The sequence below is a fragment of the Nelumbo nucifera genome, chromosome 1 (assembly GCF_055504915.1).
Source record: "Nelumbo nucifera cultivar China Antique chromosome 1, China Antique-T2T, whole genome shotgun sequence".
Taxonomy (NCBI): Eukaryota; Viridiplantae; Streptophyta; class Magnoliopsida; order Proteales; family Nelumbonaceae; genus Nelumbo; species Nelumbo nucifera.
The window spans coordinates 189,029,873-189,056,267 of NC_142649.1; the positions used below are offsets into that span (position 1 = coordinate 189,029,873).

Genomic DNA, 26,395 nt, shown 5'->3' on the forward strand with positions numbered 1-26,395 from the left:
GCCAGGCTTAGACTTAATATTTTAAGCCCGGCCTGTATATATTTAAATTTACACATTTTATGTATAATATATATATATATGTATATATGTTATTTTATATTAAATTATATATTTTATATAAATATTATAACATAATATATATAATTTATATTATATATAATATTATGTCATTTAATATAAAGTATTATAGATATATAATGTTTTATATATAGAAGACATTAGCCCAAAATCATGCTCGACCCAGTCCAGATCCGTATAAACCTAGATTAGAGCTTATGTTTCAGGCCCGAAACTCTAGACCGGGTCGGGGCCGGGCCTAAACTATAACCCTTATCACAAGTGCAATGCCCGGCCCGACCCATGATCACCCCTAATACAATCCCTTCTGGGATGGCTGGATTGTGAAACGTAGGACACGTCTGAATACAGGTAGCTTCTGTCAACCGTCGGTTTGGAATAAGAGGAACCAATCTGAATATTATTCCAGTTGGGTTGTAGCTGTTTTTCTTCTTTTGAAGCGTGGATGAACAAAAAACAAAATTTGAAGAACGGGAACCCTTTGCTCTCGCTCTCTCTGTTTTGGTTGTCTCCGTTCTTTTACTTATCAGTTGGTTGTGCTTAGGGTGTCAATAAAATCGTTTCAACCGAACGATGAACGGGATGAAGCGCCTAGGTCAATCAGATTCCAACCTCGACACCAAGGATTCTGCTGTAAGTTCTTTCTTCAATTCCCGCTCCATGCAAACCCTAATTTATTTTTTCTTTCTCAGTTTGCTCCTGTTTTATTTGATTCTTGTATTTTCAACTTCAGTTGTAAGTGGAAGTATAAGGCTTGAGATTTTCAGTACTGCTGAAATCCTAGAGTTCAATGCTTCCGATTGAAACTGGTAATGTGGATTTGGAATGCTTGTGCTCTTCAGATGCTACTTAGGCTGCTTTTGGTTCGATGCAGAATATTTGGAGAACTTCATTTTCTCTGTAAAAGATGTGGAAATATAGTTGAGGTTTTTTTACTGAAAAAATTTCCACTATTTCCAACAAACGGAAACATTGAAGTTTTAAAATGAATCTTTCCTTTTCCTACTTACTTCCTTGTCTTCCCAGACCTCGTGTTTGTAGTTCTAATCAAGTCATCAGAAATTTAATTGTATATTTTAAGCTATGAAGCTTATGGAATTTAAAATCGCTAGCTACTTGACTACTTATGTTGTGGGTGCTTTTTCTTCTTATGTGTGATTCTCAATGGCATTCCTTGATCTGTTGGTCTGAGCGAATGCTGGTGTTTTAATTTTGGAGATTTTCATTTAATATTAAATATTTATTTATTTTTTCTGATTGTAATTCCATGTTATTTCTGAATCCATATTTGAAGACCCTTCCTTTTCATTATGTTGCAGTTTAGGAGTAAGAGAATAATGGTCGCATCCACTTTCGATAATAACAAGGCAGAATCATCTAACCAGCATTTGATGAAAGAACCCCCTTTTGATGTACAGCGGGCTGAATCATCCCGCCAACACGTCAGAGCACTCAATACCCAATTTGCTAGGTCCTCTCTCTCTCTCTCTCTCACACACACACACACAGCAGTCTCTTTCATCAGACAGGATGTGTAACTTAAATTCAGGACACTCTTTTTCATTAATATATCTTTTTTTGTTCTTTTTGAGGGCATCCATTACTCAATATCTCATCTCCATGAATTCATTCAAACTCTGATAAAGTGAAAGTTTTCAAAACCCAAAGATCTAGATCTACGTAATATCTCTCCTGGATAACATTACTTTTTCCTTGTCAGTACCTTAATAATTCCTAAATTGATAGAGAAAAATTTTACTTGTCAAATTCTTATTCTTCACTTATTCTAACTTTACTTTTTTCTTTATGACAATATGGAAAAGATTGAGTGGTTGTGGGCCACATGCACTCTGATATGTAAGGAAGAGTAAGAGTTTGATAGCATGCAATTGAAAAAACAAATCAATAATATAACAATATTATTTCCAAACATACACACATAGAGCACAGTATGGCATGTAAACAGTCATAAAAATTCTTACCCCTGTTTGTTATTTAAAATGAGAATGGGTTAGCTGAACTTGATAGCTGTTTTACTGGCCGTGGGACCAATCCTTTTGCTCCACGCGGAACATGTCAACCATAAAGTGCATGTGGTCCATAAACACTCAATCTCTCACTTGCATTTATGTCTGGCATGGAGCAAAATGATTGTCCCCACATCTAGTAAAACAGCTATCAAATTCAGAAATTCAGCTAATCCGTTCTCGCTTTTAAGTATATAACAGGAGAAGAATGTTTATGACTGTTTTATTTTTTGATAATTGAAAATGATTTCATTAAACAAGAGGAATAAGATTTTACAGGAATCCCTTGGAGAGGCACGAGATGCAACCTCCCCTAACCGTTACAAGAGATCAGAAATAAAATTACAATGTTGCCCAGAATAAATGGTCCCTAATAGACCCCTGTTTAGCAAGATGATCAGCCAAATCCCTACCCACCCACTGATATCTACATGTTATGTGCCTTGTTAAACGTTTAACTTTTTTGATGAGATCCCTATAGCTCCAAACAACTGAGTCTGGATTTGACAGCCAGCCCACAATCACCTTAGAATCCCCTTCAGTCAATAGGTTCTCCACTTCTAGTTGATTAGCAATCTGAATTCCCTGTACTGCAGCCAATATCTCAGCTCTTGTAGAGTCCTCTATCTCTATCGGGCCTGAGAATAAGGATATGATGTTGCCATTTTCATTCCTCAATACTCCTCCAGTGCTAGACGGTCCTGGGTTACCCTAGCTGCTTTCATCAAAATTCAGTTTAAAAAAACCTTCTGGGGTAGTTACCCAAACTGTCGTGATTCTGGTTTTTCTAACCAAAGTGTGTGCAACTGTGGCCCAATTCCTCCATATGTCATCAAATGGAAAAGAGCTTAAAGAAGCCAAGGATTTCAACCAATGGATAGTCCTGGTTAAGATACATTCCTTCACTTCTGCAAAGGACCTTTCTTTATCTTGGAAAATTCTAGTATTTCTTTCTTCCCAAATTGTCCATAAGGTGTCTGCTCTGAAACATCTCCACATACTCTTCCCTCTTTTCGTTAGGCAAGCGAAGGTAGTTGGTGAGAATAATGATTTTACCTCTATTGGTTGATTCCACCTACATCCAAACAAAACAAACATCTAAGCAAAGTATGTTTATGACTGTTTACGTGCCATGCTTTGCTCTGTGTGTGTGTATGATTGGAAATAATAATATTATTTGATTGATTTTTTTTTCAATTGATGTATGCTAAATGGCTCATCAAACTCTTACTCTTCCTTACATATCAGGCATGAATGAGGTTCTCCTTTGGTACAGAGTTTTAGCTTTTTGGTCCTATATTTACAAACTTTATTGCGTCAATGTTTTCTCCTCTTTTTTCTTTTCTCTTTAAGATTGATCTCTTCTGTTATGTGTCAGCAGTTGGGTGCAATTGCAGATGCAAAATCATCCAGATGAGCTTTGGGAAGATGGTGTGCAAGATTACTTAACTTATGCTTCAGAAATTATGGTAGATTCTCATTCATGCCTCACAAGTCGTTTTGTTTATTACTTGTGTATTGTAGCTATCAATATTTTTAAATTAAGTGCCTTCACTTCTGTTAGAATCTATTATTACGTTGAATCAAGTAACATGTAAAAAAAGTCTGATGTTATATTTTATGAAGAAAGTTTTGAACTGTTTACTCCACGTGTTTTCTGAAAAGTTCTAAACTAGCAAGGACATTTACATGATGTTGCCTAGGCACTTGGGCATCATTTCGACGACAACTATAATTTGAAGCTAAGAATTTTATGTAACATCACAATTTAAATCCACATGTTAAGTTTTATGTCACCCTATGACCTGTGTTCTTGAATTTCTTTTGATCTGTGATGGACCCAATGGTTAATCTTAGAGACCTTCTGCAACTAAAACCCGCTGGAGAGGAGTGGTTTAGGATCCAATGAGTCAAATCTTGATTTTCTGAATTTTTATGTATTTGTTGATAGTAGGAACATTGCTGATTTAGTAGCTATTTCTGATTTTTGGGTCATTTGTAGTTTTCCTGTTTGCCTCAGGAGTTGGTTTTTGTGATTATAATATGAGTTTGTTTTCATAGTTAGTTTAGGGGTTCTGTTAAGAAGTTAAGTTTACGCAGGTCGGAGTTAGTTATAAAGTAGGATTTGTCTTCTTCATAGTCCTAAGTCTACTTGGATAAGTCCAACTCACACTCCTTAGCAGGCTAGGATTTATCCTTTTATTGTTAGATTGTTAATAGTATTTCGTAGTTGGTTTTGAGGTGGGAAAACAAGGGAAAAGGGCTATCTTACCTTCTTGCCTTTTTGCCTATAAATATGTGTAAGGCCTTCTCTATCTGACAAAAAAAAGTTTGAGCTTTAGGTCAGCTAATGGGCTAGCAGTTGGGTTGGCAAAACATGGGGTAACAAGAAACTCATTGTATTGAGGAGTGGTTAGACAAGGAAGCGATTGTAATTGAATTGGAAAGCTTTGGGATGGTTTGCTGAGGCTGACTGTCGTACCAGTCTGATGTACATTATCTTTTTATTTTAATCAATAAAATCTTTTTACTATTACTGATCAAAAAAAGATTGAGATTTTGCTTCTTTTGTTGAAGTAATTTTAGCTTTTTTGATGATGCTTATAACTGCAAGAAGTCATTCGGTGTTTGATTCCTAATAATTCCAATAATTTCTCTAGATGCTGATTCGTAGAGAAGCTTAGGTTCTTATAAATATATATATATATATATATATATATATATATATATATATATATATATATATTCGTTTATTACTTTACAGGCCTAATCTAATGTATCCTACTTCAAGAAGTAATGGAAAAGTTCCTTCAAGGGTCCACCGTTATGAAAGAACCCAATCCCTTATCCAATGGTACAACCTTTCTAGCAAGTTGAAAACAATAACATGTTTCTGAATCTTTATTTCCAACAAATCTTTCCAGGAAGATGATAATTACCGATCTGTTTTTTGGCTTCTCAGTTCTTTAAAAGTATAAATTCAGCATTAGGCCTTTGATGGGACAAGCATTTTTCGATCATTAATTGTCTTTTTGAGGAGGAAAAATATTATTAGCAGCTATAAGTTTTTATCTTGTAGTGTCACTGCAGAGCTCTGGGCTTGGCTTCTATCTTTGTTTGGGTCTAGTTGGGATATGCCAACAGAAGTAAGCACAATCTTTAACCCTTCTTTCTTCTCTTGGCCCCATAAAAGAGGAAGGAAAATGTGGAGATGCTCACGAGCAGCATTGTTATGGACAGTATGGGAAGAAAGGAATGCCAGAATCTTCCAAGAAAAAGGAAGAAGCAGTCAAACCTTAAAGGACTGCATTTTGTCCAGGTCTTTACATTGGTTAAAGACTCTAGAATTATTTAACCATTTTACTTTTGCTGATTGTTGGAAGGATTGGAAGTTGGTAGCAAGCTGTTCCTCCTACAAGGAAAGGGCAGTGACTAGCTGGGTCCCCCCTCCTCTTGGTTCTTTGAAGCTGAATTTTGATGGGAGTAGCCAGGGTAACCCGGGTCCCTCTGGGATGGGAGGCGTACTGAGGAATGAGGCTGGAGAGGTTGTCTTAATCTACTCTGGCCCTTTAGGGGTTGAGAACTCTATTCGGGCAGAACTGCTAGCTGCAATACAAGGAATACTTCTTGCAAAAGAAGTGGGCGTGGAGTAGCTTCTGATTGAAGGAGACTCTAAGACAGTGGTGGACTGGTTAAATAATCTGGAGGATGTCTCTTGGGGCTACAAAAATGAGTTAAAGTAATTCAAATGGCTGACAAGAAATATGTCTATAACATTACAATGGGTTGGGAGATCAGCTAATGCTTTTGCTGATGTCTTGGCAAAACAAGGGATAAATAGGGAAACATTGTTCTGTGCACAATTGTAACTATTGTTTTAATTTCAACATTCATGTTTTCTCTGTTGTAGTTTGTGTATTTGCTGTTTGGAGAGTTTGCTCCTCGTGCCTCTAAGGGGATCTTCTTGATTCATTATTTTAATGGAATTAATGTTATTTATCAAAAAATATATTATTAGCATCATATTAATCTTCTCAACATTTAATTCCTTTCCCTATTCTGATCTCAAACCTAATACCTTTGACTGGCAATCGGCAACAGCTATAAGTTCTTAGCTACTTGGATCTGGCATCTTGAGGATGGAAATACAATGCATTGGATAAACTAGAAATATGGTACATTTTGAAGATTGTTAAGATAATTATAAGCAATTGCTATTCTTTCATCAAATGGAAGATATGATTGTTGTTCCGTGTAAGTAAAGATATGTTTCTATTTTGTGAGCATAACTTTTTTTCAACCATTTTTATTAGTGGTGCCAAAAGCTCTAAAAGTTGGGGTAAGCCTCAATTAGAAGACCTAAGTGGTCATTGAGGATTCTCCAAGAAAACCAAAGCAGCAAAATAACTTCCAAAAGCTTCAACTAATTGTGGAGCAGCACCAGTTATAGACATTCATTTGCTTGCAGTATTAAAATAAAACTAATGCATTAGAATGCACTTTCGCAAAGGGGTCTTATTATTTTATTATCTACTAAACCTTATCATTCTAGGTGTAGCCTTTATTCAGAATTGAAACTAATTATAAATTATTAATTTTATAAATGAAGGAGAAGTAATTTAGAAAATTTATTTTTATCAGTGTCTTGAGTATTGGTGGAGTATTTAGGAAGAATTATTGGTGAAAGTGTGCCATATTCTTAGGTCTTATTGGTCAAGGGAACTTAACAAATGCGGAGTAGCAATTCTCAGAGGATTAAGGCTAGGGAAACAACTGAACTACAAATACATAGTGGTGGTAGGGGATCCTAGAATATTATTGGTTATTTGATTGGCTATGAAATAATAGTCTTTGGCTAAGGAATTAAAGGAAACTTTTCACATGGGTTCAAAATCAACAATAGTTTGGCTCATGCATGAACAAAACAAGGTGTGTTCACCAGCTGGGTTGGGTTGCTATTAATCAGGATTTTAATTGTATGTAAGTCAAAATGTTGAAATCTTGAGGGTGCCAACTGTCTTGGTAAGGTCTCTAGCTGTTTGTAGCTGGGACTTGGGATCAAATTCCACCTTCACCAGGGATTTGGTGGGGGGGGGGGGGCATGGGGAGCCCCTGTTGTGTAGTCCTAGCAAAAAAAAAAAAAGTGTTGAAATCTTTGGATTTGGGGTTAGACAGCAAGGGCTAGTCTAAGTGTAATCAGGGGGCAGGGTTGCATGGCACATTGTCTTTCTCTGTACTACATAATTCTTTAGTTATTTTAATAAAATCTGAGAAGTTACCAATAAAAAAGACCTAGCAAAAAAATGTGTTGAAATCTTTGGATTTGGGGTTAGACAGCAAGGGCTAGTCTAAGTGTAACCAGGGGGCAGGGTTGCATGGCACATTGTCTTTCTCTGTACTACATAATTCTTTAGTTATTTTAATAAAATCTGAGAAGTTACCAACAAAAAAGATTTTATCAATGTGGTATGTTTTTCTCTTGGGAATGGGAAACTTTATCAGAAAGGGAAGGGGGAAATACAACATATGCGCCATGGATTACTAAATGGAAGCTTTGTTAATTGTTCATTCTCTATGAAGCTTTTATTGTAATACTTTTCCTTCTTGAAGTTGCAGCATCAATTTTCTGGGTATATTACTTTTTTGTAATTTCCATTTGTGTTATTTTTATATATAAGTTCTTCTTTTACCCTCCCATCATAGGAGAAATTCCGTGATGTTGTTGATTGGCTCAAGGCAATTACTGGAAAAGCAGAAAATGTGTCTGTATCAAGTTCACAAACTGCTGGGAAAAAGTTGATACCTGAAGCTAAGAACAATGAAATAAAATTGTTTCACGAGAAAAGTGGGTTTGGTGCAGTAGGCACAACTTCAAGCTTTACAAGTCCATGGAGCTCTGGTCCATTATTGAATAATCAAGCTCCGTTGTTGTTTGGTAGGTATTAATTCTTGATCTCAGCTGTAAGTTGTCTGTAAAAGTCAGAAGTATCTGATTAAGCAGTCTCAAATTGCCTATTTTTCTATCATGGTTAATTAACCAAATCCAAGCAAGTAGAAGAAATAATATTTAAATAGAAAATTGAAAAACAGAAAATGGATCAATGATGCAATTGGTTTGAAGAATTGCAGGACATGCATATACATGTCTAGTACTTGAGTTCAAGGGAAAATTGATATGAGTTGATTTTGGCCTGTTGATACTGAAAGTTCATTTTTGCATGTATGTTTCAGGAAGTCAAAGTTCTGGACTCTTAAACCAAGAAGCAGCAGATGATGTGGATGGTGGTGAGACATGCAAACTGATGTTTTTGTTCCTTCAATTGAATTTCTTGAAAACTGCTTTTCTTTTGAAGCATAATTCTGTTGTTTGCTCTATTTGTTTATATTTTGTAATCAATCTATTATTCTTATTCAATCCTGTGAAATATTAAATTCTTATTATATAACATGGTATGCTTCATTTTTGCATAGACAAGTAAGTCAATAATTCATACAGTTTGTTGGTCTCAATTTCATTCTTTCGAGGCATGTAAAGGGTGTATATGTGATGCAAACATGAAAGAGAAAGAAACCATGAAAAGAAGAAAATGAGTTTCTACAGATTCTTGCAGTAATGGCAAATTCATATAGTTTTTTTGGGAATTTTAGCTGTTTAAGTTCATTTCAGTTTGCTGGTGTTTCAAATAGGGTTAATGTTATGGGCCCGGGAATAGGATCTCGTCACGGGTCGGTCCACGAGGAAAATCCTCTGTTTTCCCTTGTTCCTCCCTACTCTTGATGGACCTATCTAGGCGCCCTAATGGTGATTTGTTCAAGAGATCACCTAACTCTCCTTTACTCTCTTTCTTGACTGAATATTCGATATCCTCATTCAATAATGGTGTTTCCTTAAATAGGAGATTACAAGAGTCCTAATCTTAGGGAGTCTCCTTGCTGAATAGGGAGACTTCCAATTCTATCTTGCTAAGGACAAGATAAGCTAATCCTAATCTGATAATAAGATAAACTAATCCTAATCTAATAACAAGATAAACTAATCCTAATCTGATAACAAGATAAACTAATCCTAATCTGATAATAAGATAAACTAATCCTAATCTGATAACTTACTAACAAGATAAGGTAAGAGCAATAGAATAAGATAAGAACAAGCAAGATGATCTAATCTAATCTGGCGGTGGGTCAGGTTCCTGTTGCTGCCGGCGGCGATGGTACGTCTTTCCGAGGAATGCGTCCATAACAGTTAATCACCTTAAAGGGTCAAATTATTCTGCGGGTGTATTGTAGAGTTTTAAAAAATTTTAAAAGGTTGAAGTTATAAATTTATCACTTCCAAGTTTTAGAGGCAAAATTTGCATGTTTAACTAGGTTTTGGTGTCATTAGGTAGGCTTTTTAGCTATCTGCCCAACAAGACTAGGATTTCATGATATGAATGGGGGGAGTTATGGTCATTTTGTTGACATCGTATCAATCTGTGATGGGATTTGAGTATTTGTATTTTTTAGGGTTGCTTTTAGAGTTTAGTAGGGTTAGTTGTATGTTGGGAGTAGTTTTTGGTGCTAGAGTTTATATTTGAGTGACCCTATGGTATATGTTAGTCTTAGTTTTAAAGCAATTAGCCATGTGGCATGTGCATTGTCCAGGCAATCTGCCAGGGATGAGATAGAGAGTTGGATTAGATGTATATAGTTTTAATGGGTGAAGATAGTGAGGAGAGAGCAGGAAACACAAAAGAAGATAAGCTTTAAGTATTTTATGTGGAAAGAAGTTTGGGAATTGATGAATGGGGAGAGTAGAGCTCTCTCTTTTATATAAGGTGATGAATTAAAAGTTGTTTCTAGCCAGTTTCCTAGTTTAAATTTTAAAATTTGAAATTGAGTCTGTAAAAGGAGATCTGATCCCCTATATTGAGTTTATAAATTGAGTCAACTATTATTGAAATTTTAGAATGGAAATGATGGAACACAACTTTGTTTTGAAGTGAACTATAATCTCTCTCTCTCTCTCTCTCTCTCTCTCTTTATTTCTCTCTACACAATTATCAAAAAAAAATCAAACATATAGCAAGGGATCTGGTTGATACCTTTCTTTGGGTCCAAATATCAACAAAAAGCATGGATGCTTTATTAGCAAAACAAGGAGAACAACTGATCTGGGGACTGGGGATTTCTTGGTATCGTATAAAAACAGGGCCAAAGTTCTTTGTATATAGGCATTTTCTTTATTATCAATGAAGTTTTAGACATATACCATAAAAAAGGTTTCAGGTGTTTTGCCCCTATGTATCTGGCTAGAAACTCATCATTTAAGTTGTTTTGGTGGACTTGCACAGATTTCTAAAAACTAGGATGGTTTAATAAGGTGAATTTACAGTTTTGTTAGGTAATGAAAATATTTGTGGTTGCCAGATGATGTGGAGCAGCCTAGTAGTCCATCTGTGAAGAAGACTGAAGAGAAGGGTATCAGTGTAGTGCATGAAGTCAAATGCAAGTTATATGTAAAGGTACTTGCCTTTCGTAACCTCTATGAATTTACATTTTAGTTGTGGCACATTTATATAAGAATTTTCCTTAAATTTATGGCCATGCAGAATGGTCACACTTACTTTCTTAACTTTACCCAGATGTCTAAACAAAGGTTGCGAGTATTTTTTGCTTTTTGATTTTGCTTGGTATAGAGTTGCTAATCTATCTGCTTGTCCAAATTTGAGTTTGAATCCAATCTGATCCGGTCAATTCCGTCCAGATTTGATCCATTTTAATTTGATAGTGGATCCACCCCAATCTGATCCCATATGATTCAATCAGTTAATATTCAAGTATGTATGTATATATGCTTGTATCTACACAAAATTAGTATGTATCTATTAGCAAAGTTGGTTTAATTGTTGTATGTTTACGAAAGAGTCATCTATTTAAGTCTTATACAAATTATTTTCACATTATTTTGTTCATGATGTGCAATATCAAATCCATTTTAGTTCATTTTATTAATAATAAAAAGAATATTTTGATTGTTTTAAGTTTAATTTATTGTTAATAACCAAATCTGAATCAAAATGAATCTGATGGATGGGATTTGTTTTGAATCCAATCAGTAACAGTGTAAATTTGGATCTAGTTACAATTCAATCCAATCTATTACCAATAAAAGAAAGATAAACAATTGGTCCTATCTGTTTGCATTCCTAGCTTGTGGACCAAATTTATTGGATTGGAACAGAAATCACGTTTATCCCAACTTGAATATGTTGACTAGAGATGTTTTTATGTTTCTGTGGTAAAACAATGAACATTATAAATTGAACCATCATTTTTACTATACTAATCATTTTAGACTGTATTTCAATAGCCCACCTGATTTTTTTGGAATTTAAATGACTTCCCCTAATCCACAAACATATATGGAATTGGCTGGCTTAAGAATGCTGCTACATAAATATTAATTATGAAACTTGTGGAATTGGGTTCCATCCAATTCCAACCCAATTCCATTTCTGGTCCTAATTTCCATCAACCCAGGCACAATATTATGGAAATTGAAGTAGGCTTGGCATAAAATAGGTTTATGTGACAGAAATATAGGTTTGCATATCAAATTTTATGATGAAAGCATTACTTAAAGGCATGCCCAGACATAACCACTTGGAATGGCTTTCCTATATGAACTTGTCATTACTTGTGAGGTCATCCAGACATCAGGTAATGGATATGCATTTGCATCCAGGTGACCAGATTTTGAAATGGAGTCCGGATGTCAACCTAATTGTTTGTGCATGAATTTTGTGAAGAACCAAAGCTTTGCTTTGTCCTAAATCATGTTATACCTTAACAGTTATTTTAATTAAACTTTAGAACTTAAATGGAAATTACTATACCAAAACAACAATGAAAAAGTAAAAAAAAATTAATAACTTCCTTTATTCCTTTTTTTTTTGATAAATGCTTTCTTATTCCTTTTTTGCAATATATTTATTTCTAATTTAAAATTTATTTTGTTTTCTTCCTCTTTAAAATGGATGTTTCTTGTGAATAGATATAATTAAGGTGAATAACTTTGTAAATAATTATTGTTCTTTTATGGACATTGCTTGGTGTGATGGTATAAATCTTTGGAATGCTGATTCTAGTCTGAGAGTGGCTGCTTTATGAAAGAAAGGCTAATAGTTTGGTCCAGTTCAAGGCTCATGGATACCTCTTGTTCATGGTTTAGAATCCTTAGGTCCTTTCAAGGAATGCCTTATAGCTCTTTTTTTATAGAGATTCTGTTTTTGTAAACAGAATGCATACAAATGCACAACTCTCTGTTCTGTTTGTGCATTCCCATTGTACAGTCCCTTTATTGTACATGGATCTCTCTTCTATACATTAATGAAATAGTATACTTTGCCTCTTCAAAAAAAAAAAAATAGTTTGGTTCATTTCCTGTCTACCTCTCCCAAGACTCTACATAGAGGGGATCACATCATTGGGTAATGGCCCTTTATGGTTGGGTGATCCCGGCCCAGCCCAACCCAGAATTGTCTTATAAATTGTATATTATTATATGTGTATATATACATAAATGCATATTATATATAGCATTTTATATTATATTAAGCATAATGTAAATTTTATATATATGGTTATATAATAGGCAAGTGCTAGTATGTGAAAAACACTACAGACTATATGCTGTGAAAATAAATTGTGACCACACAACCCCCCTTGTATTGGCATGCGGGCCACTTTATTACTCTGGTGGTCCCACTTGATGACCTCAGCTCCCATGAAATGTGAGGCTAGTATAACCCTATACAGTATGAAACATTACATAAAATATTTAAAATGTTTTTGAGGTTGTAGGTCCAAAAACCTGGCCCAGGCCCAGGGTATGGGATGGGCTGGGCCCGTTCTCAGGATACGCTCCTTATAATAGGTGCTAAGCCTAGCCTAGGCCCGGCCAATGATCACACCTACTTTATGTTTTTGTTCTTTTGTTGAGACAAGATTAATTATACAGTTCCCACTAAAAGAATGACAGGTTTATCTCTTTTTGTTCTTTCTTTCTTTGATAATAAATGAAAAACATTGCAATAAAAAGAAAATATACAAAAAAGGAGAGGAAAGACTTGACGGGGCAGCTATTACTATTGGTGTTGAAAGGAATAACAGGGTCTCCAAAGGGAGCTCAAGTATGAAAGAGATGGTTTTGGAAAGTATAATGGTTAAAGTGGTGCATTGGGTTAAGACCATGGATATGTTTACTACTTTTTCCACGGATGATTTTAAATGAGGATGGAATTGGATAGCAAGTTCATTGATGGCACGACCTAGTGCTCAAGAGCAATGGAGGCCACTGAGAACATCTTAGTTTAAATTGAAGTTTGATGGCTATAGCTTGGGAGGCCCTGGACTAGGGCTGCAAGTTGAGTTTCCCAATTTGAAGAATTTCAACTACATTGGGTCCAGGCCCATTGAAAATTTAACCAATTCCTAGCCCAATCTGGCCCAAGTTGTACCCCATAGACCATCAGGCATTGGAGGAGCTTACAGGGACGTAAGAGGAAGTGTCATTGTAATATGATGCCAGAAAGACATGATACTGGAAAGACTTGCAACCAGTCAACTGACATCATGAAAGTGGTAACCGATCAGGTGGCTTTTAATCATAACTCACAGGGAGTTTTGATTGGTCAAAGTCTTTCTGGTATCATTCTTCCAAGCATTATAGATTTTTCCGTGGGGAGAAGCATGTGTGTTCAAAATATTATTGGGGAAGGGGATTCAAAAGTAGCAATGGGATTGACGAGAATGAACAGCCAAGCTTTATGGCCGAATAGGCACACAATGAAGGAAGAAATAGCTATAAGAGGGAGGGGGGATATGGCAGAGTCTGCCAGCTATCTTTAAGGTGAATTTTTGTCTCTTCTTAAAGATATGGTTTTGAAGGTAAGATGGTGGTTCAAATTCTGCTGAGCTTCAATATTGATTTGTTTGTGATTCATCAGCAAGTCTGCTCAGCCCCTCGATGCACTTAGTTGTGTACTGTTTAATTTCTTGAATTTGTAGTTTCATTGCAATGATGACATTTTTACTTGTTTTGTTCATATATTTTGTTGCAGAATATTCTTTCTGTTGGATACTCAGATGACATTAAGATCATATTATAGTAGTGTTCGTTAGTGGCTTTTATAACTTGTTGCATTGTATATATACTGAAATAATTACCAGTGGTTAATTCATGCATATTTTCCATTTTATGTAGTCAACCGATCCTGCAGATAAAGATGCTTGGAAGGATAGAGGCATGGGCCAACTTTCCATAAAATGCAAAGAGGGTGCTGAAAAAGCTACTACAGACTCAAAACCAACGATTGTTGTTCGTAATGATGTATGTTCCTTCTCTGGACCACTGATACTTGCTGGTTTAAATCCTTGTTTACAAACTTGACATGCTTCTTGCCTGTCTGCTGGGGTGTTGAAGAGATTTAAGGTGGAAAGGTCAAAAACAGAAGGTTGTGTTTAGTTCTTTTTAGTTTTTAGAACAAGTGAGGATGGTTCAACTATGATACCAGAATAACTTATAACCAATCAACTGGTATCATAAAGTGGTTGATTGGATAGGCTTTCTGGTATCATGTCTTTCTGGCACTATAGATCTTTCCAAGTGAGAAATAGTGAGACGAGCCAAAGTTGGTGTGGGTGGATAGGGTGAGGGGTTTAGTGGATGGCCTTCCAAATTCTTTTAATGTTTATATTTCTGTTACATGATCACAGGTTGGAAAAGTGTTGCTCAACGCTTTGTTATATCCAGGCATCAAAACAAATTTACAGAAGAATTCTATTGTTGCAATATTCCATACTTCGGTAATACATCTTTGAGCTCTTGCAATATTTTTTTTTTGACAAGTACTTTGAGCTCTTGCAATATTAGATTTAATAGCTTTTGTCTGGGCCAGTGGAGGCTAATAGGTTTGTATAGCCATTCTCAAAATTATTGTCCTAAAAACAAACTTTGACACTACTGATAAAAACAGCAAGCTTTGACATTGCTGATAAAAAAAGAAGCAAACTTCGACATTGATAGCTTTTCACAAGGGTCATTTTTCCTCGTCTTTTACATAAATTAGTGTTTGATGCATTGGGGGTATGTGAAAGTTGTCTGATCCTCTAAAATTCCTTGAATAGTTTTATAATTTATACATCTTGTTTGCTTCTTTCACTTTTGATCTTCGCTGTGATAGGGTGATGCCGGTGGCAGCGATGGTGGCAAAAGTGATAGTGTGGTGGCACGCACGTACTTAATAAGGACGAAAACAGAGGAGGAGAGGAATAAGCTGGCAGCGGTAATTCAAGAATATGCTCCAACAGCTTGAAAATGTTTATATGGATTGTGGGCACGGCCAATACTCTTCATTTGTTCCTTTAACAAATGTAATGTTTGTAGTAATTGCTTGGCGAAGCCCCCCTGTTTATTTATTTCCAATTTTTCATATGTTAGCCTGGTAAAACTGAATATATATATGTATTTTGGGGCTCTGAGAAAAAGAAAGAATTCATGTCATCATATCTTGAGCAAATTACGAATGTTCGAGGCTTCCGTACTTGTAATATAATGAAGAGTACTGGAAATTAAACTATGTTCATTTACTAAATCCAGAAGAAAGAATTTATCCTGTTATTTTCTTATGGTTATATCGTAAGATTTTGCTGCAGCTTTTCTTTTTAATCGTTTCCTTCCTGTTTTATTCCTATTTTTCCCGTCGGAAATCTGCAATGGGTTTGGGTTTTTCTTCAGCGTTTCTACGCACGAGCGACCACATTGTCAAAAAAGAAAGGGTAAATGTTTAGGCTACGTTTGTTCGTGGTGTAAATCTAAATTTACACCGAGGATTATTACACCAATGGGTTCATGAGTGTAAAATGGGAACCAATGTTTGTCCCATTCAACACTTCTCTTTTGGTAAATCATCGAGGTAAAAGTCCATTGCTTTCTAACCGAAAGATTACTGTTTTTGCCGGTTGACCAAGAAATAGAGCACTGTGAGCGGCAGTGAACGCCGTATCAGACCCAGAAGCTGGTGACCGGGGGTTACAACAGGAGAGGCTCTCGTACGTAAGTGGCGGTGAGCGGAATATCAGATACTTATGGTTTCCCTGATTCACTTTTATGGAGTGCAATTTGTCTTTATATTCAAGCAAGAATCCCATTCAAAGCTTGAGCAGCTCTTCTTGTTCTGCTAGGAGCTGGAGCCTAAGTCGTGGCTTCCTTCTAACGGTGTTCCCGGGGAGAGAAAGAAGGGGAGACACAGAGAGACGGAGATAGAGATGAACTCAAGCTGTTCTGCAGGCTGTTTAGACGATGCCCAAGCCCCCATTAAAATGAGTTCCATGAAGCTCTATCAATGGCCACAAGCGGATGCAGAGTTTTTGAAACTTATTAGCATGAATGAGCAAAACTCTTCTTCTGGAAGACGAAGCGTCCATGATAGCTTTATAAGCAGGCAGAGATACCTCCAGAAGTTACACTTTCTGCAAGAATGAAACCGTTGCAGACAGAACGAAGAAGTGGCTTAAGGTGAAGGAAAAGATGAAGAGGAAAGAAAAAGACCACCGCTCAGCTAGTAGAGGAGAGAGACTGAGATATTCAGGTGAAAAGGAGCAAAACCTCAGAGGAGATGGGTACATGGCATGACCAATCGGTTCTTGTCCCGGCAACCACTGCTGTTGCCGACGGTCAACCACGGCAGAAGGGGCTACGCCCCGCCATCATCTTCCTCCGACGGTCAACCACTGCTGTTGCCGCCTCTCTGTTCTTGTCGGAGGAAGATAATGAACAGATAATCACTGCTGTCGCCGCCTCTCTGTTCTCGTCGATGGTCAACTTTGCCCCGGCAGATCGGTTCTTGTCCCGGCAACTACTGCTGTCGCTGACGGTCAACCACAGCAGAAGGGGCTACGCCCTGCCATCATCTTCCTCCAACGATCAATCACTGCTGTCACCGCCTCTCTGTTCTCGTCGGAGGAAGATGGTGAACAGATAACCTGTCTCGAAAGAACCTTGCCCCGGATGAAGGGGCGAGTTTTAACACTTTACCCTTTAACCGTTGGATAGACCGGTAAAGTTTTACATCGATTTTGGTGATGTAAAATTTTCATTGATTTTTGATAAATTTTCTAACAAGAACGAACCTTTACACTGATTGACGAGGTATATCAACACCTCTACCAAATGCATGCAAAATCAAACCAGGGTGTAAAGTTTATCCCGTTATCATTTACACCTCTACCAAACGCAGCCTTAAGTACAACTTCGGTATTTTTTTTAATGTGTTCTTCATACAAATCAAATCAAGTCCCTTGTTAACAATTTAACATATATGTCAATTTAAATACTACCTATGAATTAATTACCAACTATCACTAAATTATCCTTTCGGGTCGAACTTTGAAGTAGTGTCTATTGACTATTGCTATGATCCAAGTTATGCTCCAAATTTTGTTGTGTGCCAATGTTCTAGACTGGGGGGATATCGAAGTGCAGAGAGATAATATGGAAGTAAAGCTCCAGAAGGCTACTACTGTATGTGGTTCTCATTTTTTTTCTTCTCTCTATTACATCGAAACAAGATACATGTTGGAAAGAATGAAAGATTAAGCTTGTGTATGAAATTTGGAGTTTGCATCGGGACTAACTGGAACAAGATACACTGATTATAGCATTCAAATCGGCAAGGCATTCGGTTGGAAGACCGAGGAAGGAATTCATGAAAACATCATTTATAGGAACAACCGTTGCCACCCCAACTAACCTACACTTCCCTTCTCTATCCAGCTTTGTCCCTCTTCCCTTCCTCATCTTCCCATTCGATTCCTCTGATGTCAGCATGGTCTCCACCACCAGTGGAGGTGCTCTGTAGATCTTCCCAACGGAGAACCAGAATCTCGCCTTGAATTCAAGATCAACCTATAAAAACAACAAAGTTTTATCAGTTTCTTTTCCCGCCTCTGCCTCTGCCCACCAACTAGGTTAATCCGAGAAGCCTACCTTTCCAGTTTCTTCGTTGATGGTCCCTTGGAAGAGCTCTGGGACAATGTCAATCTTTAGAAATGGTGGCAATGGCAATCCCAGGAACTTTGTCGTCGAACTTGCCAGTGGTGGGATATAGAGTGTTTGCAGATCAAAAGATACAGAAATTTCATTCGGGAGGCCAGAGTCGCTCTTCAACCCAGTTCCTGTCCCGGTCCCTCCCTCTGCGTTGTATTCGAAGTCTGGATATCTGGAGATGCCAAGCTTGCAGCCCCTCAGTGTCTTGAACTTTACACTGTAATTCTCAGGCTTTGGCAACTTAGTTTGGGTGGTGGTGGTGGGGCTAGTTGTGACGGGTTCTTGTTGGTTTTGGTTGTGAGAAGAGAAAGTGGAGGTAACTGGGCGAATCCTTGGCCCTGGTTGGAGTGGATTGAATGAGGAGAATACGATGGCTGTTTTTGTGGAGAATTTGATGAGAGTTGTAGGGTTTGAATTAATCTTACACCCCATCTGCATAGTTTATTCTGAGTGTACGAAGGAAAGAGATCGGAGAGATTCTTTTTTTGCCTCTAAACAAGAATCACAATCACTTCAGCTTCCAAGTTCATGTGGAGGAATCCAGTCTTTCACCCACTTCGCGTTTTTAGATTTTATGAAACAGGTCTGTAGTGAAATGACTCATGAGGTCAAAGTTGTCTGGAAGATGGTTGGTTTGTGTTTATCATGTTATCCTCACCGCCACCGCATGGACCATTTTGTTCCTTCTCATCAAATTTGTAAGAAAATCTGCATGAGTTAATATATTTAGTAGGCATCAATGTATCAACAAGCGTTTGTAGTCCAACGGTTAGGATAATTGCCTTCCAAGCAATAGACCCGGGTTCGACTCCCGGCAAACGCAAACAATTTGAAAAGTAGATATTTCTTTTTTGGATTGGATTGGGTTGAAATGGAAAAGATATGATATCTGAAAATATTTTGACAAATCAACCGATATCATAAACGTGGTAGCCAATCAGGTATCGCTATCGGTCAAAACCCACTATCCGCCACTTCTATTCAAAAGGAATTTTCTGCCCTCAACTTACTTTTTGGATATATCTTATTTATTCTATAAAGATACCTCCCCTTTATTCACTGAGAATATATCTTTTTGAACACATCTGTATCAATCGATTAATCTCTGCATCTGATCAGTCAATTCCCAACAAGCTTGTTAAGAGTTTCCCACAAGCCAAGTTTTAGAATTCGGTAGTCATAATTTCATCTCTATTTTAACACTTGCGGTGACTGTAAATGCTACGAAATGCAACTAATATGACCAATTTGGATTGTGGTTGCAAATTTCAGATCACAGAATAAATAAACAAATAAACAAGTTAACACAAGCAATAGCACACTGCAACTGAGTGAGTGACTTAACCAAGAGTAATCCAACAATAAATATAGGTTACAAACGTTTGATAGACTTGTGTTAATTGGAAGATCTCTATATTAGGAGGAATGCTGGTAAATGAGTTCCATGAGCAACTCTTGCATTTATCACTCTAGACAGAGTGGAAAATATGAAAGCTTTGGGGTTAATAAATGGCACTGCAATCGTCCATGATCTCCTTTGATGGATCAACCATCTACTTGAGCTAAATGCTTAGTATTAGTTAGGCCCAACCGCCCAACAGACACAACATGGATGTCATTAGAGCTGACTCAGCTGAGAAAAAGTCGGTCCCAATATAAGTGAACGGTTTGCCATTTGTATTATGGTAACATACAAAATCATTTCCTCCTTGCTATTAAAGATATAACTCTACATGAATTGTTTCGGTGGTTTTTAAGTCATAGCGTGGTTACAATTTACGGGCGAGTGGACTCCTGAAATTCTTACTGCAAACCAATTTGTCATGTTAAAACTTAACAAGTTACGATTGTTTTGTTTTCCATTTTAGTTCTAGATCACAAAGCCATTAGAAGTCATTATTGTGGATTGATTTGGGGCTTTAACTCTAGCTTCAAGTTCTTACACTTTTTAAATGCCTCGATATCATGTTTCCCAACGCTTTTTTAGGTTGCATAATTCCAATATAAGCAGCAAACAGACTACAAAACATCTTACAGAACGCCTTCAATTGGATTACAGGGTTCAAGAAACCAATTCCAATTTGACATCCAATGGTTGAGAGAGAGAGAGATTTTCTATCAAACATGACATGAACACTAAAACTTGGAGCTTTCAAGCTCAAATGGATTTAATACACACGTGGTACAACCCCATTGGCCCAACTTGCTACTTGGCTATGCTAGCACCTAGCAGTAAGAACTAACAGCTACTCAGATTAGAAAAGCACCACCATTCATCACACAACCCCACTCAAAGCCTAGCTAGATCTGGCTCAAGCACCAGATTTCAGCCTTTTTTTTTTGGGTAAAGCCCATTCAGACTCGATTATATGGTAGACAGTTAAACACGTCACATATGCCAAATTTTTTAACTGGATACACCAACTTTGTTGTCCAAGTCCTGACCCGAGTCTGCTGTTCATTCTCTACAATCCACTGTTACAAGCATCAACATACAAGGGAGGACCTAAGAGATGGAGCAGTTGGGAGATGCGTGCATGATGCCCAGCGGATGACTGACTCGGTCACCATGAGATCAAGCTGTTCAAGCTCCCCAAGTCCAATCGTATGATTTCTCTTGCTATGGATGCCAAATACTCTAGATGTGGGTGTCACTCCACCTCTTCGCACATCAACTACCTTATTATGTGCTGTTTGTCCTCCCTCTTGCCCAAGGCAAACAGTAGAATCTGACAAAAGAATGAGCTCTCCAACACTCGTCTCTGTAAAAGCCACCAGGAGATCTGTTTAGATCACACTATTTACAGGAGGAAAAAAAGTTGAAGAAGGAAAAGATTGTTTACCACTCTGGACTGCCTGAACTCCAGAAACATTTGCCATGAAATCCAATGAGTTATTACTCCTTTGCTCAGTCACGGGACTTGGGCTAAAGAATGCAAAGCTTGGCATTGAGGGAACTGGGGAAGAGAATTCCAGACTACTTGATTCACAACAGCTGCTGAAAGAAAAACCACCAGATACCAAGCAAGGGGTGGTGGGGTCGACCAAGAAAGATGAGAATGATGATCTACATGTGAATGCAGGAGAATATCCTGGTTGGGTGTTGCCAGAAATAGGGGAACTAAAGCTGAAATCCATATTCCTAGCAATTAATGGGATAGAGAAAGAGCTGCTACCCAGGTCCAATTGCACACTGTCATGTTCATTTGGTTCTTCATTCACTTGCCAACAATCTTTTATCCAAGAGTGATCTGCAAGATGAGAATAACAGTATTGGAAACAAAAAAAAGGGTAAAGGCATCAAAGAACTTGAAAAGGTACTCTAAATGTCAGACAAACTAAATTTGGATGCTCTATCTTGACTAGATTGGAAGCAACTCGACCAACATGGACTTTGGGGTACCAATGTAGGAAGGAACTTAAGTCAATAACTTCAATTTTTATCACAAATAATTGACCTAACCAATGCCAAGAGGGTAATAATTTCTCCGGTAACTCGGTTACATGCTAAAACCAATTCTTCCACTCTTGTTCCAACACCATTGATCATTCAAACTCCTAAACATAGGGGTGATTACTCCATTTCATATCAGCAGAAAAAGAAAAAAGGGTCTACAATTATTTAGTATTGCATTCAAAAAGATAATACATCAAATCACACAAAAAATAAAGTCAGCACCTCAGCCATTCAAGGAGAAAGGAGAAATTTGAAGGATAAATCAGAACAAAAAACAAGCTGAATTTTGTGGTCTGGTGTTAAGTGACCATCACTGAACAACAGCTTCATCACTGCATAACTGTTTATAAACCCTTGACCTTGTGACTGAATGATTGCAAACATTTAGAGTAACAAGATAGCCATAGAAGTGCTACAGCATAATACCAAAATCTTCTTTATGCTTTATAAATTTCTTGGCTAGAGTGTTACGTTAGAAGGCTTTGCAAGATAGCTGCACCCAAATCTCCAGTTCAAAAAGAGAGCCCCCAGGTTAACAATTCACCCTCAAACTCAAATTAGGGGCCAAAATCTCATTATTACAACATCAATGACATATATTCCAGACCAACAAACTGTGAAACAGTCAACATACCTAGGACCTGTGCAGCAGTCAGCCTTTTTGCAGGATCTGTACAAAGCATTCCGGAGATCAAGTCCTTGGCGGATGCAGATATACGATCCCAAGGTTCAGATGGAAACCGTAGATCAGCTGCCCTAACAGCTTCAAAGATCCTTGATTTTGTCTTCCCCCAAAACGGTGGCATTCCACTTAGAAGAATATAAAGGATGACCCCTGCACTCCACACATCAGCAGCCTGGTTGTAGCCCCCTGTCAGTACCTCAGGAGCTATATAAAATGGGCTTCCTACAGTACCATGCAGACTCTGCCCTGTTCAATTAGAAAACTCAAATCATTATGATACAGAACAATATAACTTCTAAATTTTAATATAATAACAGTAAACAAATTTAACCAAAAACCAAGGAGTGTAAATCTTACCTGGTTCGATGTAGGTAGCAAGACCGAAATCTGCCAACTTAATTGGGGAGGAGGAGGCCCTTGTAGCCAAGAGAATGTTCTCTGGCTTTAGATCTCTATGAACAATGCCCTTGTCATGGCAATACATCACAACTTGCATCAAATGACTGAAAAGGGCTTGAGCCTCGGACTCAGAAAACCTCCCATGCTTCTCTAACCGGTGAAAAAGCTCTCCACCAGCACAAAGCTCCATAACTAAATGCACATAATCTTCCTCCTCATAAACTGCCTTGATATCCACAACATTTGGGTGCCCAGATAACCGAGTCATTATCTCAATCTCAAGCTTGACACTGCGAACATCATCCTGTGTGACCAATCTTTCCTTGGCAATGGACTTGCATGCCAATACCTCTCCAGTCAACTTATCTGAACATGTCCTGATGACACCAAACTGGCCCCATCCCAATTGTTCTCCCAAAACATATCGATCTTCCAAAGTTGAGGTTTGGTTTGTGTCCAAGATGGTCTCAGTCAAGCTTGCAACTTTATAACAGTTGCAGGATTGCGTTAATGTTGAGTTTCTGCTGCTCATGGCAACAGTTGTATCAAACTCTGAGAACCCTATCCGAAGAACCGGCCGAAAGCCCAATTCCTGTTCTGTTGCTATAAGTTACTCTTTTCCTCTCTCTTTTTTGTTGCTCAAGAGAACGGGGAAGCTAATTCTGTCCATCTCCCAAACGTGTACTCCAGGTCAGAAAAATTGAAAGGAGTTTCCCATAAGTAGTTGATGCTTGACAAAGATGCACATGGGGAGGAAGACGACCAACATGGACAGGAGATTCTAGAAGATAAAATATCTCAATAGCCAAAGCCCAAAACCCTAAAATAGCTGGACGCTTTTTTCAACCGGTGCATGGTGGTCACCTGCTCTTGGAATTTAAAGAAAATTTCCAATTTTCAGTTTTCTTTTTTTTCCCTCCAAATAACCAAATTATGAAAAATTGGAAGAAGAGAAAGAAATAACATTAGATCCCCATTTCAAAAACATTCCACACAAAGAAGGGCTTTCCTCTTATTTACTCCCCCCCCAAAAAAAATAAATAAATAAAACACAAAATTATTCGAAGTTCCAGAACAGCTTCATTTCCAAAATAGAATTAAAACTCAACAAACAGTTCCTAAGCAACCAAATATAACAAAACCATTGTAGAAAAATGCCACTGGAAACTCAAAATTCGAAGCCCTAATCATCCCACAACCGCATGGAATCACCAAAAAGAACCACAGGCACAATAAACCCTAGATCACCTCCAAATAACAAGAAAGCACTCATCGTCTACCTCTTCATAAAGAGAAAATAGAATGATCAGCAAAAAAATTCAAACATACCACTCCAGTAAACAATTGCAGCAGGTCCAATTACTATACAAGCTATTATAAGATCATGGAAAAAATACAAATTAAAAATCCGCATTTTCAAATGCCCATTGGAGAGAGAGGGAGAGGGAGAGAGAGAGAGAGAGAGAGAGAGGGAGAGGGAGAGAGAGAGAGAGAGAACTGACCCGGAGATAGGAAGAACTGAGAGAGGGAGAACCACTATAGAAGAGGTCTGCTGGAGCTCCGGCCAAGCCCGAGAGACCATCTATGGGTTCTCACAATTTCTGCGATGGTGCGAAAGCACTTTGCGTATATGGCCGTTTGTTGGAAGAATTCTCTCTTTCGAGTTTCAACTTTCGGACGCGAAAACCGAGTTTTCTTAATCAATTTTTTGTTTTTGTTTTTCTATTAAGGGGGTTTTTTAATTAAACTATTAAATTCTTTTTTTAAGCAGAAGGAGAAAAAGGAAACTTTGTTGGGAAGACAAATGTAGAAAACGCGGAACGGTCTGCTATTGGCCCTTTGCGGCGGAGTTCAACCGAGCTGAGGGACTTAAATTCAATTAACAAATACATTTTGTATTGTTTCGGAAATTTTGAAGGAATGTTACCTACGGGCTACGGGATTAACGAGTTTTTGAAAGAAGAGGAAGCCCTTGGGTATCGGGCCCAGCGGCCCAGCGGCCCAGGCCCTTGCTTGTGTGTGTAAGTGTAACTACCAAAAGAAAAGTGGGGGCCTTGGAACAATCACGATAAAGCACGTCATATCGATAGTCTGTGGTCCAAGAATCATGATGACGTGGTATGTCGTGATTGATACAGTATCCTGCGTTTTTAGAGTTTAAATCAGCCCCCACAAAATTGCCCCCAAAACGTATCACAGTACATTTCTATCGTATATTGAGAACATCTTCAAATGATGACATCTTCATTTCTAGAATTATCATCGGGAGATATTCCTAATACATACGATGGGGATGTGTTGTGGGATGTTGTGAGGGGCAATTTTGATCGGGGCTGATTTGGTCTCGTGTTTTTTCCAGTAGCGTTTAGGGTTCTGGGTGTGCTTAGTTGTACGTGTATGTGCATTTTAGCTGGCGTAGAAATTGGGCTCTGTACAGTAATAGACATGGCTGTCCTCCGATGCTCGTTGGATCAGTATCTTTTGCTCCATCCTTAAAATTGCGGCTTTGAGTACTCAATTCCACTTGCATTCACGCGAGATGGGATTCAGTCACTACAAGGCCCATTCAAACAACCATCATAGCCTTGCATTGGGAATATCTCCCTATGAAATAAAGCATAAAAGTATAGAGATGTTCCCGATGCAAGGCTAAAAAGGTTGTTCGAACAGTGTTTGAACAGGCCTTGCAATGATTGAAGCCGATCCCCATTCACGTAGGAAGGATTAGCTAACGCGATGGCTGTTCAGTAGACCTAATAATTAGTGTTGTTTATGGGTCGGGTTGGGTTGGTTTACTAGTTTTTTTTAATTGATTCGACTTGATCAGGTTACCTAAATATTAAATTGAAATCGACCCCCTATTAAGTAAAATCGACCTGATCAGTTTGGGTCGGTTTGGGTCAGTTTTGGTTTAAATATATACATTTCCGAACTATATATTTCAGCTTTAAATATATATATATATATATATATATATATATATATTTCGGAAATATACATATTATATATAATATTTCAGAATATATTTTCTAGAAATATATTTAAAACTGAATGAGAATATATTTATTGGGAATACATTTAAAACTGAAATATATATTTAAATAATATACATATTATATATAATATTTCAGTAAGAATATATTTTTAGATAACTTGGTCCGGTTTCGATTTTCATGTGTGAAAACCGAAACCGAACTGAATTATTGGTTTACCCATCTTTTCAACCCGAAGCCGACCGATAGTGAAGAAAAACTAGCCAAATCGGGTTGGGTCGGGCCAGGTTGGTCGGTTTGAATTTATTTGTGAACATCCCTACTAACAATTTGGTTGGTTGGTTGGGTCAAGCACTTTGGGTTGATTTAGTTGAATTTTGGGTTAGGTTGGGAAATACTAGACTTAACCCTAAATGTTCAGGTTAGGTTGATTCCAATTTGGGCCATCCCAAAAAATAACTGAAAATTTAAAAAAATAAAGAAGATTCATGAAAGATGTCAATATTAAAGGATTAATCTTAAACTTTTAAAAATAAAACAAAAAATGTTGAACAATTCAAAGAGTAAGCAATAAAGAATAAAGACTAAATAATAAAGATTAAAGAGTAAAAACTTCTACCAATATATAAATAGTCCCAATTAGGCTTGACAATCAGGTCTGCAGGT

The 26,395-nt window shown here is 37.4% G+C and overlaps 3 protein-coding genes and 1 non-coding gene across 4 annotated transcripts; 2 read left to right on the forward strand and 2 right to left on the reverse strand.

The window, feature by feature from the left end:
* The first annotated feature begins 511 nt into the window (after positions 1 to 511).
* LOC104596191 (Pleckstrin homology (PH) domain superfamily protein) lies at positions 512 to 15,776 on the forward strand. Its single transcript, XM_010257252.3, has 9 exons — positions 512 to 711; positions 1,398 to 1,549; positions 3,487 to 3,574; positions 7,809 to 8,040; positions 8,337 to 8,390; positions 10,515 to 10,609; positions 14,353 to 14,478; positions 14,865 to 14,954; positions 15,332 to 15,776. Exons 1-9 carry the CDS (start codon positions 652 to 654, stop codon positions 15,461 to 15,463), a joined length of 1,029 nt encoding a protein of 342 aa, XP_010255554.1. The 5' UTR covers positions 512 to 651; the 3' UTR covers positions 15,464 to 15,776.
* Positions 15,777 to 17,641: 1,865 nt separating this feature from the next.
* LOC104596192 (ATP-dependent Clp protease ATP-binding subunit) lies at positions 17,642 to 18,811 on the reverse strand. Its single transcript, XM_010257253.2, has 2 exons — positions 18,136 to 18,811; positions 17,642 to 18,054 (listed from the first exon to the last, which is right to left on the reverse strand). Exons 1-2 carry the CDS (start codon positions 18,631 to 18,633, stop codon positions 17,779 to 17,781), a joined length of 774 nt encoding a protein of 257 aa, XP_010255555.1. The 5' UTR covers positions 18,634 to 18,811; the 3' UTR covers positions 17,642 to 17,778.
* A 135-nt stretch (positions 18,812 to 18,946) lies between these two features.
* On the forward strand, positions 18,947 to 19,018 carry TRNAG-UCC (transfer RNA glycine (anticodon UCC)). Its single transcript has one exon. It is a non-coding gene; the product is annotated as a tRNA-Gly (tRNA).
* A 1,288-nt stretch (positions 19,019 to 20,306) lies between these two features.
* On the reverse strand, positions 20,307 to 24,435 carry LOC104596193 (calcium-dependent protein kinase 26-like). Its single transcript, XM_010257254.3, has 5 exons — positions 24,239 to 24,435; positions 22,695 to 23,600; positions 22,287 to 22,583; positions 21,039 to 21,446; positions 20,307 to 20,957 (listed from the first exon to the last, which is right to left on the reverse strand). The coding sequence occupies exons 2-5, from the start codon at positions 23,266 to 23,268 to the stop codon at positions 20,683 to 20,685; spliced, it is 1,554 nt and encodes a 517-aa protein (XP_010255556.1). The 5' UTR covers positions 23,269 to 23,600; positions 24,239 to 24,435; the 3' UTR covers positions 20,307 to 20,682.
* Positions 24,436 to 26,395: the final 1,960 nt, after the last annotated feature.